The 19603-nt window shown below is 41.6% G+C and overlaps 1 protein-coding gene across 3 annotated transcripts in view; it reads right to left on the reverse strand.

The window, feature by feature from the left end:
- The window catches only part of MICU1 (mitochondrial calcium uptake 1), a 104620-nt gene that overhangs the window by 66318 nt on the left and 18699 nt on the right, over positions 1-19603 (reverse strand). For all 3 annotated transcript variants that reach the window (XM_030453615.1, XM_030453617.1, XM_030453616.1), the window contains exons 4-5: positions 12107-12293; positions 5323-5485 (exon numbers count right to left, since the gene is read on the reverse strand). In XM_030453615.1, the coding sequence (XP_030309475.1) occupies positions 5323-5485; positions 12107-12293 (350 nt within the window). The remainder of the gene's footprint in view (positions 1-5322; positions 5486-12106; positions 12294-19603) is intronic.

The raw sequence follows: 19603 nt of genomic DNA on the forward strand, positions 1-19603 counted from the left end.
GTGCTGAAAGGCACCATGACATTCACCACAGCTACTCCAAATTTCACTGTGACCACCCAGAGCCACTGGGCTTCAGTGCTTGCTTCTGCTCAAACAAACCCAGAGCTTTCACCACAACCTTCCCCAGAATACTTTTATTTGCACAAAGCACAGCACAACACCTCACCTTTCCCTACACATCTGGATTAACAAAGCCCCTTTGGTCACCGAGCCGAGGGTTCTGCACCAGCCACTCACCTTCAGGAGCACCAATAAAGACCTGCAACCATTTCCTAATTTGTCTGCCACAGGTAGTTTACTTTTAATTCACTAAATACCACCACATTTTACTAGTACAAATTCTGATACTACCTAAAGTACCACCAGAAGAACCAAAAGAAACAGTGGCAGCACTGAGGAGTAGCTAAGCAAGTGGCAACACGGTGTTATTTCAGATTAGATTGAAGCCTGTCAACAACCAATACTAAGAATAAAGGTCCCTGCTCTTGCTCACGTGATGGTATTTTTATGGCACTCTAGAAATAAAAATGTTTCAAAATAAATAAAAATGACTTACACTCTGTGACTGCCACAGCAGGGAAAAGATAATGTTCAAAGGGAGAACATATTCTCCCTGTTCACTCCTTTGATTTTGGGCTATAAAGAGTGTTTTAATGGAGAAGCAACTACTTATATAAAGAAAAAAAAAACCACCACAGAATACACTATTACTCTTCTCCAGCTCCAGTAAAATTTAAATGCTTATATTTCAATTAATGACAATATACATGTCACTGATTCATTCAAAGCTAGCTAATTACCACATTTGATAAGTATCTAACCAATTACCAATCTCTTCATTTTATCTTGTTAAAAAAAGTAAAAATAAAAAAAAAATCCATGACCAGCAGATTATGGATTGCAGCTTAAAAAAACTTTTAATGAATGACCACCCAGAAGAGCAATTTTATTATGCCAAGAACAGAGTAGAGTTCAATTAGAAACCATCACAATTTCCTCTGGGATGCTACCAGTTTTCCACTGTCATGGAAAAACATTTTCAGGTCCCTCTGGTATTTATATCCTTGATAGATTTTTTCACATTATTTAAGTTACATTTACTCATCATCTGCTTTTCCTTTCCCCTCACTTGAAATATAATACTGATTATTTTTCTGGCAAGAAGGTGAGCAAAAGGGCTAATTACCCAAATGGAAGTAGAGCCTGCTAACCATGCATGAAACATCCAACATTATGAGAGGACAAAATGCCAGACCAAGTTTTCCCCTCCAGAGCTATAACACAACTTCTGGGTTTTTTATTAATATTTTCCCCCAAATTTAAAATGTAATCCACACAGTGAGATCCCTGAAATTTCTCAGGGGCAATACTCTGAGGTTTGTGTAAAAGTCCAGAACTATTTCGTTTGAGAAACTACTTTCCTCCCATCAATCTCCCTCTCCTCCAACAAGAAGTCAGCCTCTCCAGGAGATGTGCATTCCTAACACAGCATATGAGCCACACCAGCCCCTCCTCTGTACTGGAAATTCTAATTATCCATTACTTCCATGACTATCACACAAGCATGAACATGAACACACCTCTTGCTTGCTCCTCCTTGGCTAGGTTTCTGGGGTCTCACATCAGACATGACAGGCTCAAAGATGACCCCTGCTTAGGAATGACATTTTTACAGGAAAAAACCCACAGCTATTCACACTCCTTGGTCTGGAATATAACCAAGTTATCTTCCCTTCTTACATTCTTTCCCTGAAGATCTCTCCAACAAATGTATTTAAACGAGGGCACAGAAATAAGTCCCCATCAACACATAAGAAAGCAAGTTCAGCATCTCTACTTCCTTCTGGGTCTCAAATATCCCAGCTGAACATTTTATGCAAGTTTTGGGATCTGGAAAAGCCTGGGGAATCCTCCTCCTCTCCCCACCAGACTGGGTAAGCACTCGTCACAGCTCATGATCTGGTTCTAGGAAGCTCAGATCTGTATTTTACAAACTGAATTTAACAAATAATCGCTAGATCATTGCAGCAATCCAGAAGCCAGCTGTGGGCAGCTGCTCATGAAATCCAGGAATGAAAAACACAGCTCTTTGTTAGTCCAGTTTTGATGTTCCCAATACTTTTCCCAGGAAAACAGTCAATACAGTACAGACCCAGAGAACTTTGTGATATTGAAAAAACTCAGAGCAGAAATGAAGCAGAATTGGGCAGGCCACCACCAAGCTGGTCCAAGTACTTGAAAATGCTCATGCAGGCCAACAGCTCCTTAAGACTACAGAGGACTTGCCAGCAATGACCTGCATTTATCAGGCACAGTTATAGCTCCTGAGAAGTAGCAGAGCTTTATATGCCCTTTTCAGCAAGAGCCTGGCCATCTTCAAAGAGCTGCAGCATCCAAAACATCTGAAATATTTTGCAAACCTTCACCCTTCCCACCATTTTTCAGTTGGTTTGGAGCTGGAGTACCAAGCAAGTGCCAGGTATGAAGCAATCATCCCTGCCTGAGAGCCAAGACATATAATGGGTATATCATGAGAGGAAGTGGTTGGAAAAAAACAACACAGGACTGCAGGGAGCAGATACCACTCCCCTCACTTCTGGTGGTGCATGGACTTTCCAGAGAGTATATAAAGAAACTATTCCTTTTTTTCAAGCAGCTTCCAAGTTTATTGCCATTCTTTGCCTTATTCCGACAGAGAGTTGCAAGCTCAGCCAGAGTGTGTCACACTGTAAGCTCAGCTTCAGGAAAGCTATGGCAGAAAGATTTACTGCAGTAAAGAAAGCAATCTATAATTCACTGGCATTCGCTTTCCCTGAGCTAGCAAAATGCTATACAGAATTAAGTTGATGCTTTATTGACAATAAATCAAACTTTCCCCTACGTAATCCATAAAAATGAAGCAGGCCTATGACATCTTGCAGTAGATTAGCAGTTTAAAAGTAAATACAACATGGAATCAGATACCTCATTACTCCATATCACTTATATTTCACTGTATTTTTCTCTTCATAAAATAGCAGGCATATACATAAGTTCCTTCCTGAAATTACAACAGGCAGCTTCAGCATGCAGAGCACCTCCTGCCCTCATGTCTCAGACTGCCTATGCAGGACAATATTGATCCACAGGACCTCAAGGCAACTGCTTCACTGCAAAAACCTCTCAATAAACACCACTGATGGGAAACCTTGGGGTCGGTGAGACTGCAGAAACTAACCTGTAATTCAGTCCAAGCATGAACCTATCCAGCTAGGATGGTTACAGTGGGCTACAACCTGAAGATTTCCGAGGAATGCTCCAGGCTACGTCACCTGAAGGAGCACCCTGGGATGAAGGACGGGTGCTCCAGTCCCACCAAAGGGCACACCCAAGTTGTGACTAAGGGAGAAAGCAGCCCTGGCATTTCCCTACTAATCTATGATCTAGATTATCCCTATGAATCAAAAATACCAAACAGATGCATAGTACGGAAATAATCCAGCCAGCAGGTAGCAGCCTTTGTCTTGAAGTTCTTGTTTTAAAATCAGACCTATTTTTCCATTGTGGCTGGCTTGACTTTACTGTAGCATTAAGGTTTTCACTCTTCTACTGTTCATTAGATATTAAAAAGCCATTTGCTGTGATTGACATGATGTACAGTGCTGGTAAGGAACAACCATCCTAGCAGCAGCTTCCTCAGAAGCAAATTCATGATGGTATCTGTCCTCAAAACAGATGTTTAAACCAGCAAGCTATAACATGCCCATGATCCTGCTTTGCCTGCTGATGGGTGGCCAAACTCACTTTCCATCTCATTCCACTTTCCAAGAGCATCTTTAAGTATCACTAAGGCAATTTTCTTACATTATAGGCTACTTTGTGTCACCAACTGGCAGGATCTGCAGGCACTTCAAAACTGTGACAGATTTCATTGGACCATTTAAACAACTCACAGAGCCAGAATAATGATAGTTGCAGTGGAAAGTTAGTGGCTAAGACTGATGAATTATTTCCCAATAGTCACCCTCTCTTGTTTCCAAAGCAGGTGTTTTCTGAGCACTGTTCCACCTTTTTTCTGTGCACACCTTAAAAAACACCAAGCACACAGACTGCATGGAAGGAGTAAAAGAGAATCAGATGCCTTGAAATCAAACATAGGATGCTTTCTGCTTTTAAGATGGCTGACAAAAAAATTTACTTGCATGGGAAGATGCACTCAGCAATACACTGCTGCTTTTCAGACTACCAAACCATGGAAGTCATATGAAAAGGACAGCCATTGCCAGGGCTTGATCAAAATTTAAATATCAAATGCCCAGCATGTTTTTAACACTAATGCCAGGATTATTTTTCTTCCCTCCTTCCACACATTGGATATTGTTGTTTTGGAAACACAAGTGTAGCTGGTATTTATTTAGCAACTGTTGTGTAAAATGTCAAAACAGTTTCACAGTTTGTTTATAAACCCCATCCTCCAAAAGTTAACATTTGGGGGCTGAGGTTCTTCATTAATGCCTGCAGAGAAGACTTTTAATTTTACAAAAGCCTGTTTCATTCTTTGAGATACACTGTGGGAGACTAAGAAATCTGATTTCCCCATCTCATCCAAACCATGAATTTCCTCCAAAATAGAAGATAGGCAAAATCCTCCTGATACCCCACAAAAAACAGCCTTTTACCAAACACTCAAGGACACAGCTTTTTAGACTAGGAAAAAAGTGTCTGCTCACCCATACCTGCTGTATGCCTAACCCCTACAGGTACAGTCAGTCAATCCACAAAGATTTTGAAGCCAGCAGTGATGAACCCCACCTGGCCAGCAGCATTACAGCTCAGCAAGGCACATGGGGCTGCACGGAACTTTTTATTGCCAAGATTTTCCTTGCCATAACAACTTCATTTTGAAAGTTTGTGAACAGTTCTAAAAATGTTTCAGTTGAAGGTAATCTTTACCCAGTCTGTATGCAAGTCATCTCATCTGGTCTTCAAAGGCTTATACCAACAAGACTGACAATGTTGCAGCAGCACTTCAGGGAACATGAAGGGCTAATCCTGGATTTGGAGCATGGAGATGGAATGTGCAGCTTCAGGAGGCACTTCCTAGCCCTACCAATCCCAGGTTCAAAGCTCTCAAGCAGCCTACTGTGACCAACATTTGTGAACCTGAAAGGCCACTGTTATTTGGCAGCACCTCTTTTGTGCCACACCTTTCAACTAAATAAGAAGGATACTTGACAACATAACTGTTTGAAAGAGAATTTAAAGATCAGGCAAGCAGAAACTGGAGAGTTTATTCCCCTTTGCTGTAATAGTTTCTCCAGTAACTACACACACATCACTTACTTTCTGGTTGCTTTTCATTAGGTGTTATTGATCTCACAAAATCTTGTGGTGTCATAAAAACCTCTGATTCACCGTGCTCGTTTATGACTTTCAAGGTGGCAAAGTATCTGAAGATTTTGTCTGGCGTGGAGTAAGCTCTGATCCTGTTCTCATATTCCATCACCTGGAAATGAAATTTAACTAGAATTAGAGTTGCATGGTTCCTGCCCCAACACCTACATTAGCACTTTAGTCCTCTGAAGGTTTTGCCACATGACAACAAAGTTGTGTGCAGCAATGCAAAAGAAGCTTCGAAAGAAATAACACTGAAAGGGTCAAAATCCTTCCTGTCTTCAGCCTTTGAGCAGCCAGGAAAATTGGAAATATCAACTCCTCATGTCCCAGAAGAACAAATCGACAATAAAGACTTTTAGCATAAGCTTTGACTCTTTGTGAAGGCAGAGAAAAACAAATTAACAAAATCCCTGAAGGTGCTTTTGGAGGTGAACATAGAAAAGCACTAGTATCAAATCTGTGAATCTAAAGCACATTTTAACCACAGTGTTGAAGGATCTGATTTATGATTAATAAATGAAGTAAAATAAAAGCCTCGGAGAGCTGGGATAGACCTTTACTTTCAAGTCAAGTCTGGAAAAAAACTATTGGAACCACAGCTGGTTGCTCAGTCACCCAACCACATTTTTCCTTTTTTATCACACTGGCAAAATTCTGCAGAACCTGACTCAGTCCTCTTCTCTCAGCAACCTGCCACTTGCTAACTCTGCCAGTAGCAACTATTTTGTACCTACAATTGTTTTCCCCAATACACTGCTAAAATTAGACAAAGTGACCAGGAAACTTTTATAAACAAAAAAATCACAACATAAGGCCACAAAAGGCAGGGGAAAGACACTAAGACTTACATTTCATTATGAATTAGAGCAGAAAACTTTCCTTGTTAGCTCAGCTTTTTTTTCTTGCATTATAAACCAAACAATCCTTAACAGCCAATGATGTACTTGAAACCTTCAGTACTTCTGGCCAAGGGCCACAAAAGAGTAAAAAAAAAAAAAATAATCCACAAACAACAACAACAAAAAAACCACACAAAAAAAAGACAAATCCAAATGAACCAACAATCAACAATCTGCTAGAAGAGATCAAGCAAGTTGAAGGGTAATGACATGGCATCTGTAGATCATTTACAGCTTTGGTCCTGTTTCAGCCTTGTCCTTCAATGTAAACAACCTCTCCATCCTGATTATAAAAAAGAAAACACCCTCTCTAACTTTTTATATGTCTAGGATAAAACATGCCAAAGACTTTTAATCTCCCAGTCCAGGCTTGGGTGAAGTAGCTGGGCAAAGCAGAGCCTCTCTCTATTTTTGGTCCAGCTCAGCTCTCTGGCAAATGAGACCAGGGGACAAGCAACTCGTGACAGAAGGTCCCACTGATACGGCCTTAACACTATCTAAAGCATTCTCCCTATTCTTCCTCACATCACCACTGATTTTTTTACAACCAAGCAAATCAGGAAGACAGAAATGTCCTTGCATCAACTAATACACCCATCTCCCTCCTCCCTGTAACCGCCTGCATAGGTGAAAAATTTTGTCACTACTCTTTTTTACTAGTCTTTGAACCTAGAATCAAACTTCATCCCATTTTTATTGCATCAGTCCACAAGGTAGTCCAAGGATAAGGGCACTGTATCAAAAGCAGTTGTTTTATTTCAAAGTTACAAGTCACCATCTGCCAGCGAAGGCACAGTGAAGGACCACACACACTTTCCCAGCTCCTCCCAGAGCTTTTGACTTGTGATTGCAGGCCTGTACCTCACTCCTTCCTGTAGCACAACCTGATCTCATTATGAGTAACACCCCACCCAACTTTATCAGTGGGTTAAAACCATAGTTAAGTACTTCTACCCCCAAGCAATACAACTAACACCTGCTCCTTCCATTCATGACACCCTTTCAACACAGCCTGCTTTCTAGCTAACTCACTTGTCTGCCAGACTCTCAACTTTACCCAAGCCCGTGCTTTTTCAAGCCCGTGGAATAATTTATTGCAAAGCACCAAATGCTTTCTTCAACCCAGCTAGGTAAGCTGCACCTCTTTTGCTCAACAACTCACCTGCTGCACTAGTGATACCAGTTGTGGCATTTTTGCCAGCAAAACCATGTTCCAACCCATTTGACTTCACATCTGCAATAAATCTTTCCCCTGGATCTGTTTTAAGATCTTACCAAGACACTACTGACAGTTCTGTTGCTGTCAGAACTTTCCTTCTCATTTTTAGAGTAGAGCTGCTCCTCATACGTCATCTTTACCAAGACTCCTCCTTATCAGTCCAGCAATTTCATTGACAACTTTTTTATCCCAAGCTGAGGGTGATCCTCAAGGACTCTGCTTTGTTGGTATTAAGCAGTTTACATTTTGCTTTGAATTAGGGCACAGCACTTTCCAGCACCCCATCAGACCCATGCCAGACAGTCAAGTCCAACAGAATAATCACTAGACACAGAAGTGACTCATTAATTTACTATGTAGCCCTTCCCTGAATGATTTGCCATCCCATCTTCCATCCATGCACACTGCAAAATGAAAAGCTTCCTTGGATGACTGTCAGACACTCGAGAGGATGCAGGTCTAGAGCAGGGATGGTTGCTCTATTGTTCAAAACCCACGTACAGCTCCCAAAGAGACATGATAGGTCTCACAAAAGCCTGACCACAACTAAAAAGAGATCTTGTGTCTTAGTGTGCAGTACAACAACCCTGCACAGATCTGCAGACCCAGAGTTTTGTCCCCATGCAGTCTGTGGTGTCATGAGAAATAGTAAAGTTATTTGGGGCTTCTCCTCCAACAAATGAAGCTGAACATCCTTGCCAAGACAGGACTTAAAAGTGCAGGGTTTGTATTAGATCTCAGAGCATTATCCAACGGCAAAATAGTAAACTAAAAAATAGTAAACTAAGGATTTTTAATGACCATCATCTTCTGACAGTTTGCCACATCTGGATGAAGAGAGCTGAGACACCTCCCTGAAAAGCTCAACACAGCCCCTCTAAGCCTGCTGCACTATAAGGAATGGGTGTTACCTGTTAAACCATTTTAGTTCAAATTCAGAAAGAAACATGATTAGGCACAGCTCCTCAAAGCTTTGTGGGAAACTACAGTTAAGTGTTAATTGTTTGCAACACTCTGAGTTCCAGCATTTAGCCATGACATACACAAACCCCACTATTTCCTGGACAAATACATTCCTGAAATATCATGAGAAACAACACTCTTAAATAACTCACAGTATAGATCAAAAAGTAGAGGCTAAAATGCTTGCTTTGTATTTCACAGGCTGTTTTCACCATAACTGAAATCACACTTCATCCTCAAACTTCCCTCTGAGAAAGAAAGCAACAATTCTTCCCTTTTGCCTGCAGCTGAACTCACAATTACCTAATTTTTGCTAACATGACCTAATCAACTGGCAAAAACTAATCTGCTACAACCCACCTGCTTCTGAACTTCAGGATGGGTTTGGACATGAAGCCAGACTAAGAGGGAACAGCCAAGACCCCACAAAAAAGAATAGCTTGAGACTGGGAGCTAAACACAAAGTGGGCAATAACATGGACACCCTCATCTCACTGTACAAATACAGAGAGAAAAAAAAGCACAAGTGCCTTTGGATGCACACCCCACCACTGGTGAGCCTTTATTAAGCTACTTTGAAACAACCTGGACTTCAAATCCTAACAGACAAGTCTGTCCTCCCACAACCTCCAAACTATGAAATACTCCAAAATACTTTCCTGGCAAAGCATGCGTGCAGACGGCTGCCTTCCCCTGGTATGCACCAGTTCCTGAGGCACTGGACAAAAGCCAAAAACAAGCATCCTGCACCCAAAACTGCAGCCTCATGTAGACAAGGACTTCCAGAAAGATACTATGTGGTCAAAAGGGAAGATTTTCTTTTTGGTGTATATTACTAGAGTTAGGTACTGGAGGGGAAAGATTGAGTAATCCCTGTTCTAGAAAAATCAAGCTTCTGTTGAGACAGTGCCTATGCTAAACCTTGGGTTAAAAGGAAAAAAATTTAAATCCTGTGCAGACAGGAACGTATAGCTTTAAATCTGCATCTTGATTCACTTCCAAATCATCACTGGGGCTTCTCTGACCATGCAGCAGGATGGGTTCAGCCCCACCACACGTATCTTAGCACAGTAAATTAATTAGGATTAATTGTCTTTGCATTTCCTACTGTAATGCACACTAAAATAAAATTTCAGCACAACTAGCACTACTAAGGCAGCACACCTGCAGGCCCAGCAAACACTGCAAGCCAACCTTGATACAGAACTCCTAGTGCTGTCTGCAAACTCTTTCAGCAAATTAATGAACACCCACACCACATATTACCACTCGTTACCCTTCAAACTCCAAAAGCACTCAAACAATCCTTCCCTTTTCTTCTTGATAGAGTCAGGACCTCCACATTGCATAGGCTTTAAGGCAACACATGCCCTGGAGCAAGCCAAACAATCCCTGCCCCAGCAGATGCCAAGTGATTTGTATTTCAACTTCCTCTTACAAATCACTACCCAAAACAGCAATGTCATGCCTAATTTATTATTTCACCACTAATCATCAACTTCATTAAAAGCAACATTGAAATAATGAACAAGTGTTAAACACTTTCAATTAAGGAAAACCCCACACAATTTTCCATTAATTATGGGAAGAGCTGGAAAGGAATTTTACTGTGGGTTTTGTTGTTTGCTTTTTAAAAATCATATAGAGGAGGCAGGAATTCCCTAGGTGTTACACAGCTGATGAGGAGAGCAACACACCCTGGGTGAAGCCCTGATTGTGAGTCAGGAGCCAGGGCACACCTTCCTCTGTCATCTGAGCTGGAAACACTCAGACCTCCCGAGCTGACTCACCAGGGCAACTGCTGATCAAACACCAAGGCCACAACAGAGCTGCTCCAACATAAACAGGAACCTGTCACCTGGGAGAATACTTGTAACATTCTGCATTAAATGGAGCAGAAGCAACATTGGTATTCAGGTCACAGAGGGTACACTTCACCTTCAGGACAGAGAGAAAAGTGCTTGTTTAGGAAAAAAAATTGTGAGGTCTGTTTTAAACAGTGCTCTCCCTGATGAAATTGCTGCTCCTGAGTCAAGCACAGTAGAAGGAAGGAAGGTTGTGGAATGAGAAGCAATCCAGGCTGCACATTGCTCCCAGACCTCCTGGGCATCCTCCATTCTTGGCTTGCATCTTATTTGAAAAACGTGGTCACATTCCTCCCTACCTAGTATGGGAAAGAAAAAGAGCTACTCAGTGTAGGCACGTCTCCCAACAACTGGAATAAAAGTCCTCACCTACTAAAAAGCACTCTCTGGCTTCCCTTACATGCCAGCCAAGTATGACTAAAACGAATCATTACATTTTCTGTAACTGCTCATGTTCTTTTTTAAAAATCAGTGTGGATAAATGAAGGTGGATTGTTTCTTTGCAACCTGCCTCCATCTGCTGACACTGAATAAAATAACCCACCATTCTTGAGTAGTTCTGGCAAGAGTCAAAGTTTTGCTGAAACTGTCAGAGTACCCAACAACATACTTGTTGCCAAGAAAATCAGCAGAAGCCAAGAACCCATATTCCTGGACAATTCTGAATACAACATAACTTTATTGAGCTGCCACTAGAATGTCAAAACAGGGAGTCTGGAGCCCCAGTACTACAAGGCACTTGAAATTTCAAATTGTGTAATCTACTATAACCAAGAAATATGATTCAGCAATTTCAAACAAATGCACTCTTAATTTTTAATGAAGAGCTGTTCAGCCACTATATACAGCCACCTACAGTTAAACAGCTAATTATACGCAGCCTCCAGGATACAGACTTAAAAATAATTACCAGAAGCAAATCATACAGAAAGGAATTGTGACAAGCATATACTCCCATTCTTCTCTTCAGCACTGCAAAGATATTAAATCAAACACAATGCAATAAAACCAACACTGAGACAGGTTTAAAAAATAAAATACTGCTGCCTGCCAACACTCAGTTACAGGACTCTCCATCAGACCAAATCATACATCTTGTACTAACAGTGGTTACAGACAGTACCAAGCCAGTTGTCACAGTTCTGAGGAGCCAAAAACTCTGAGGATTGCCCAGCAGTGAAGGTGGGTCACAAGCTGACAATGCAGTTTATTAGCCAAGCTTTCCTTCTCTCGAGAACGTGTCTGATATGAAAACTAAATAAGCATCAAGAGAGATATTTACAAAGAATAAATACAGGAAAAATTGAAGTTCCTATGACCCTCCCCTTCCACACTCATGCTCTTTCTTTGTTCACAGGCAAAGGATGGCTTCACAGACACATGTGCTGGATGCCCTTACATGGTTTTAAAGTTTTTGCCCTAATTCCCTACTTCTCATGCACCATCCTAACAGCCAAAGGCAGAAGCAGTCATGATTTATGAGCAAGCCACTTCTCAGACATCCAACTGGAGATGAGATGGGAAAAGATGTTTCAGTTACAGGGGATCAATGTACTGTGCTTTCCAAATAAGCAAGTTTCAGCCTGAAGAAACTCCTGGTAGCATGCCAAGAAAGCAAGGTCGCAAAACAGTAAGGTGCCTTAGAAAATAAAGATGAGTACAGAGCAAAAGCCAGACCCTATACATGTGCTGTAACACACAATCTGAATCACATGTTCTGCAAGCTTTCCCCCTTTTTTCCATGCAGTGCAAGAGCTGCATGTGGCACATGCCCCTGTTTGTACCTTACGGTCCCTGAACCCAGAGCGCTGCTTCTTCTTCTTCCCTTCTGGCTGAGCCTCCTCATCCCCCGATGCAACAGCCCTTCTGCCCCCAGTGCTGCTGCTCTCCTCCTCCTCCTCGTGCTTTGTCTTCTCCCTCGGCTCTGTCCTTGGATTGTGCTTTACAGAGGAAGAGTCCTCTGCATAGGCCCTGTACAAAGGAAAATAAAACACCAATTTAGGAAATTGTTGAGGGGTGCTAAGGCTACAAAGGTGGCCCTGCAAGGCTCTCCCTGATTGAAACACAAGTTACAGTTCAGCGCGGAGGAAGCAAAGTGATCAGTCTCCCTGGAACATTGTGTGCTTTTCCCTACTGTAATTTAATTTCTACACCTTCATCCCAAACCCATGAACACAGTAAGTCTTCCCTGTTCAAGAACACCAGAGCAAATCACTCAGTGAATTAGCACACCCTGTCCCAAAAAAAACCGCTAGATTGGGAAGGACGTGCCATACCTCTTCTGGTGCTAAATTCCACTCCTGCTCCCCTTCCCCAAGATTTATATAAGAAATGGAAATGTGTTTTGCCATCAGCACTGCAGGGTTAGGAATAGCCTCTGTTTCAGCTCAACTGACATATTTTCTATCTCCAGCAGGTGACAGGCTGTTTTATTTCCCTTTTCTACCAATGACTCTCCTAAACGCCAGCACTACAGGATCTGTGACAACAAAAACAGGAGCTGTTTATCAAGCTGGAAATACAACTCTGGCAGAACAAAAGACTCTCTTTCCCTTGCTGCTCAGATACAAACATCCTCAGTGACCCTGTTTATAGACCAAGACTAAATACTCAAAATCGCTCAATCTAAGCCATGAGGACCTCACCAAATGCCAATAGGGTGGTTAAATAAAAAGCAGGATAAATCCATCAGCCAAATCATTATATGGCTTTCCTGTGCTTTCGTAGTTAAGCAGTTTATCACCAGACAGAGTTCAGACCACATTAACATCAGTGAAATTATAATCTCTATGGATATGCTAAACATGTCACAAGCAACAAAGCAGAGAGTTTGACAAAATTACTTCTCCCTCTAAAGGACTTAAACAGCTCAGACAAACATCCCAGCCTGCCTGCAACTTAAGCAAAGCCACCTTTCTTTTCCCTTTCAGACAATTTATTTTGGATTAATCACAGGGTACAGGGCTGGCACCCAGTTAGGTGCCACTCCTTGGCCAGCAAGCTTCAGCTGAAGGCTGGTACTTTGGTACTCCCTGGAACTATGGAGATTGTCAAAAAAAAGCTGTCTTGGGAGAAAAACAAACAAGATTTTTGAAGCCTCCTAAGCTCTAAGCAAAAGACTATGCATACTTCATTTTACCAGTGCCCTGGAAAACGCATATGTGTTATGTACAAACACCAGAGTAGAATCTGTGCCTCCCTCCCCAGCAATACATGGCTCTCTGGCAATCTCAGCACAATCTTCCAAGAAGAAACAAGGGTAAGTGCCCCTTCAATTAATTTAAATGTATCAAAATAAAAGACAACTCACTCCTTACCAGTCAAGACAGTTTTCTACAGCAATATAGATGTTTAAACACGTTTGTGGTTTCCCCCCTCTAATTTATCCAGGTAATTAACTCAGCTTTCCAGTAACATCACCATGCCAACATAAAAGCCAAGTGAGCTATGAGAATAAAAGTAGAGTTTGTAGTCTACTTCTCAAGCAAGGTTTTAAACAGCACCTACCATGCCTCACTTCTAAACCACAGTCCAAATTACTCACTGAATTAACCACTGAAGGATCTTCTCTCTACATACACTTTCTACTCTGTAGATTTCACATCCTGCACAACCATCCTCTGTTGAAATTTTTGGCTTCCATCAACTGCAGCTTCACACAAAGGAGTCTTTCAATGCAGATGTCCAAGAACTCCTGGAAAAAACCCATACTCCAGAAATAACCATCCTGCTGGACTGCCATCAGCAAGTGACAACTACCCATCTCCATTTCTGATGAAACTGACTTTCCAATAGCTGACTACATCTTCTGCACAAGAGGGAAACAAAAATACAAAGACTTCCCTCACTGTGTGCCAAGACCAGCTGCCAGCCTCACTCCATGGAGTGTGTCCACTCCAGTTCCTAGCTACCATGGTTCAAACTTTCCCAGTCTCTTCAGTTTTGGTTCCTCACCACCCCCCCACTCCCCTCCCAACCCTCCAGTGAACTGAATTTGAGGCAAAGATCACATTTCCCACCTACTTACTTTTATTTTAATCCTTGGGGAAAGCCAACAATCAAGTGTAAGATTAGGTTCAGCATCTCCAAAGAAAACCCCCTAACTACCCCCGAGGTCTTAGCACTAAACTCTCACGGCGCAAATTGTTCTTTGAGAAAGCCAAATGCATGCAACTATTCACCCCCCAAGAATCCCAGGACCCACACCAGGCACTGGCACAATCCTCCACAGTGGCAGGTCGTCCAACCAGAGAAATCACAATCACTCACTTTAAAGTATTTTTCTTTTTTGAGTGAGAGAAGCAAAACAGTGTGCTGAAATAACAAAGCTTTGTGCCAGAGATAATAGTGCTCAGTTATTCTAATCCTGCAGGCAGCAGCAAAGTACTTAGCTATCAGATGCTATTTAGTCTCAAAAAGAAATGCAGGACGTCTAACAAGAAGTTGGACACTCAGTAGTCAGCAAAGACATTGCCACCAAAGAAGAAGCAAGAGAGAGGCATCCTGCCTGACAAATGTGTTCTCCAGTTGATTAGAGATGCTCTCCCAGTCTGTAAACATCTGGAGACATTCAAGGGAGGTCCAAAAGCCTCTGAAAACTTCAGGCTTTCTGAAATACAAAAGTAAATTCTCTTCCTAAAATGAGGCAACCTCCAGGTTTGGGAGTACTTTCAGTGAGGACCTCTGTCTCATCCTCAGCTCAATTATATCCAGCAAATAAATTAGCTGGAACTTGAGCAAGAAATTGATCAGAAATCATTGAGGTCCACAGCCCAATTTTTCAGGCTTTTCCCTCATCTCTCATGGTACTTTACACTTATGTAAATTACCACAGTGATTCTGTGGCAAGAACTGCAATGAATGCACCAAAATTAAGACAGATTCTAGAGAAACAATTAGATTGAGGAGTCAGCTCTGGATACCAGCCATAGCCTAAAATAGGTCCAAGAACATAAGGAGACAGCAGTTCATTCCATGAGATGTGCACATCCTTCCTTCCAGATATCAGCAAGAACATCCTCACAGAAAGTACCTTCAGCTACTGATGGTGTGCTCCAAGGAAGAGCTGGATCCGAAAGCAGCAGGAATGGTTAAGGGTCCTGAACACACCAGGAAACTGACCTTAAATAAGTCAGACTGCTGTAAGACAGGCAGACAAAAAGGCAAGATAACTGTAATATATACAAAACAGCTGCTGCAGGAGTGTTCAGCAGGGGCAGGACATGTGCTTAAGACCATCATAAGGGAAGAGACTTAGACACCAGAGAAAGAAGCAGCAGCCTGTCCATCCACACATAGAGATACACAGAAAGTGGTTAATGTTAAGGACAGGGGAACATTGGAACCAGCTGCCAGGGAAGATTTATTCCATTCCTGCTCTCTACATCACCAACCAATGGCTAAAAATAGGCAAGACAGCTGCCTGTTAGGACTAGTGTGGAGGCACTCAGCCCTGCCTTGGCAGCAGAAGTGCTGATTTCTCACACTCCCTCACACTCCCCTCTGCTGCAGTCCAGTTTAGACACCAGCATGTCGGCACAGATGGACAGGCCTGAGTGTGAGGACCTCTGCCTGGAGTACCTTGAAGGAGACTGCTCTGAAGATAAACCTGAATGCTTTTAGGTCTGTCTCACCAGATGACTTGGATCATGTGGGATAACATTCCACTTCTTTAGAGATGATTCCCTGGTAGTCTGCAGAGGAGAACAATTGCTTCATGAATGCCATAAACCCCCATGATACATGCAGGAAGCACCCTACTGCCATTACCATTAATATCTTTGTAAACTATAAATATATTTATTTCGTAATACAGAAGATGCTGCTCCCGGGCACACAAACTTAATAAATAATAAATAGAACAGTAAGACTGGCAGAGATGGTGGTAAACATAAGGTAGGAGGACCACCACATGAACCCAGAAAGATCACAGCTGGAAACCTTTTTCTCCATCCCTCATGCCCCTCAGAAGACAGAAGTTTGCTGCTGTCACTCACCACCATTTCTGTTCAAGAAAAAAAAAATAAATCTTAGGTTGGAAGAATAAGGGAGGAAAAAAAAAAGTCACTGATGCCACATGCTTTTTAAGGTGCCCTCAAACACAGAGCAGTTTTTCCTTTCTCCTCTTTTATCACTGTTATTTACAATACTTGAGGGTTTGTAGGAGCTTGGCATTATCAGTTTGAAATTATGAGCCAAAACAACAAATACAAGTAAGTCTGACTTAGACTGACAACTACCAGCTCCTGAGGCTTATTTTATTGGGTATTCAAAACTTATACGCAAGGGTGAGAGGGATGCCAGAACTGCTAAAAAAAGGCAACTGAAAAAAACCTCAGCTTTATCTGCAACCTCTGCAGAAATAAGGAAACAGAAAATATGTGAAGATAAAGTTGAATATCTGATATAAACTGAAAGCCAGACACTACAGAAAATTGGTAGGGGACACTGAATCATGCAAAGAGGAGGCAGCATTGACCAAGACAATGATCTTTTTATTGTCCAAGTAATCAAAACCAATGGGAAGTGTGTAATAAATTTAGATTTTTGTTTACTGTGATATTGGAAGTGACAGAACTATATGTTTCCAAGTGAACACTTACTCTTGTTTATACTGTTTGGTCGCAAAGGTCTATGTAATACAGCAACACTACAGATACCTATATTTTACTGGAGTCTTTATAAAGCTTTCTGCAGAAGTCTGAGGTTTATTTTTAATAAGAGCTGGCAGACTCTATGCCCAACTGATGTTGACATTCAGTTAGCCTTAACTGATTGCTATTAATATTTAAAAAGAGTAAAACAGGGCAATAGGTGTTATCACAAACCTGCTATTAGCCAAAGACTGATGCTGAATGGAGGAAACTAGATAATCTACATTTTGCAATTAAAGAAGGATGAAGAATCTCATAACAGTCCAAGAGGGCTTATGGAAAATAAATCATATGCTAAATAGATGTAATTTCTTGATAAGATTATCAGTGTTGCTAATAATTGCAGTAGTGTTCACTTAATAAATGCAAGGTCTTATGCTTTATTATTCCTCTTGCCACTAAATAATATTGTGATTAATAAGCCAGAGCAACACAAAAATCAACATGGAACATTCAATGGATTAAATATACGTTAGTAACATGCTTCAAAATACAAGCACTTGATCATCAATGACTAGTTGAGCTTCTCCCAGTCCCTAATAAGGATAAGCTCCTGGCCCTATGCCACCTCTTTTATTAACAAGCTGGAGTACAAAGTCCTAGGCTCCCCTGCCATAAATCAGTAAAGATTCTGTGAAGACTGGAAATTACAGTCTTGCTTGGTCAGTAAACTGAGTACAAGAACACCCATCAAGACAAGAGACTTCTTACATGACTAATGGTGTCCACATTAGTCTTTAATGCCTGGGAAAGCCACTTTGTGCTTTATTGGATCATTGGCTGATTATAACACCCAAATCATTGGAGTCTTAAAGACAAATGCAAACTTTCTATGTACAAGTGCAGGAATCTCAACTCAAGTATAAACATTGAATAAAACTCCTGTTTGGTACCACTGCAGTCTCCTAGGCTGCTGTGCTCAGGCTCTTCAGCTTTTGAGCATCCTTTTTTCTCTAAATCTGAACACAAGTTCATTAATACAAATCATAATCTTTTCCATCTAGTTTAACTAGCCTGTTTCTATAAGGAAGCACTGTGAACAACTTTTAAGACAGAGCAGCTGCAGCACCCAGCCCCCTGGATGGGAAGGAACATGAATTCTCATGAGCAATGTTCCCTTTTCCCAGACCATCAGCAATAACACAAACCATCAAGTGAAATTTTGTTGTGCAGGCTCAGTCCTGCAAGCCACTAAGAAATGGGTGAGCCCAGACAAAAGCACAGAGCAAAGCAGATGTTTCTACACCAGAGCTTTTTACAGGCTCCTAACAAGCAGCATTTCTCTATCTGAACATGAAACTTGATCCATCTTCATTTTGATTAAGGACATGAGAACACAAGAGTGCAAATGAAGAGCTAAAACAAATGGTGCTGCCAGAGGACTGAAGTTATGTAAAATTCTCTTCAAGCAGAGAGAAAGAGCAGGTCAATGAAGAAGAAGAAAGGAAGAGGGCTTCAAGCATCCCATTACCAACTCCCACTGCTGGAACATGCGAGATGAAGTTGTTTGAATGCAGGGAACATCTTTTTGCTTCAGGCACCCAAAGGAGTGTGAAATCTTTAATCTTATGGGAACAGGTATATGAGCTACCCTATATACCCCTTGTGAGGGAAATGAGATACCCCCAGATTTCTTAATTCCCATGAAACCTGGTCTTTAGCTAAAGCAGACAGCGGGAAAAGGTCATGGGAGGTCAGTCACAAACCAGGTTAACACAGGACAGCTTTTTGCTTGCCACCCTGGGATGTGTTCACACAACATCTTCTAAGAACCTGGTCTCATGATTTGGTGACAAAAGCCACAATTAATTCAGCTGCAAGTTGAGGAGGGAGCAGTTCCCTGCTATGTCTATACTAACGCCAATTAAAATCTGTTCTGCTCTAACACAAAATATAGGGTATTTAACAGTATTATTTCCTTCCCAGACAGTGTCTCATGCAATCCCTCAGCAGTTTTGGCAGACTGAAAACATTTGGGCTGCATCAAGTTAAACAAAGCCTCCTCAACCTCACAAGCCTTTTGTTCTCTTCAGCTGTCCCCACAAGCAGCAATAACATATGATCCCATACATGGTCTAGATGCCAAAAAACCCCCAAAAAACACATACGTTCCACTATCAAGTCTCAGCAAGAGAGAAACTGTAGAAGCTTCCTAAGTACAAAGCAATAGGAAAAAAAGCCAAGGTTAAGCTAGCTTTTGTTTTAGAGCATTAATTAACATTATGCCCATCCCTAGTTTTCCCCCTTGGTTTCTTCCAAGGGATCCAACCTTAAACACATCCCAGAAGGCAGCTAGGCCATTGGGTGATGAAGGACACTGAGCATCATAAGAAAGCACCAGCTGTGACAAAACTAGGACCTAAAAGGATGACACTACATGGGCACTTTACTTCCAAATCAGGAACTAATCAAAACAAAGCAACATTTACAGTTTCTGCGCTTCCTCTATTGAGCCAGAAAATTATTCCCCTTGCTTCTAAATGATGTGAGTCCTCGGAGAGATGTTGCTTTCCAGGTAAGTAATGGAGGCTGGGCAATGTGCTCTTGAGGATGTGAGCAAGGTGAGCAGGTATTTTTAGTTTTTCGGTGCAAAGAGGAAGAAGCAGATGTGAACTTGGCCACCAGAGG

Source organism: Calypte anna, chromosome 6, assembly GCF_003957555.1.
Source record: "Calypte anna isolate BGI_N300 chromosome 6, bCalAnn1_v1.p, whole genome shotgun sequence".
In the NCBI taxonomy this organism is placed as follows: domain Eukaryota; kingdom Metazoa; phylum Chordata; class Aves; order Apodiformes; family Trochilidae; genus Calypte; species Calypte anna.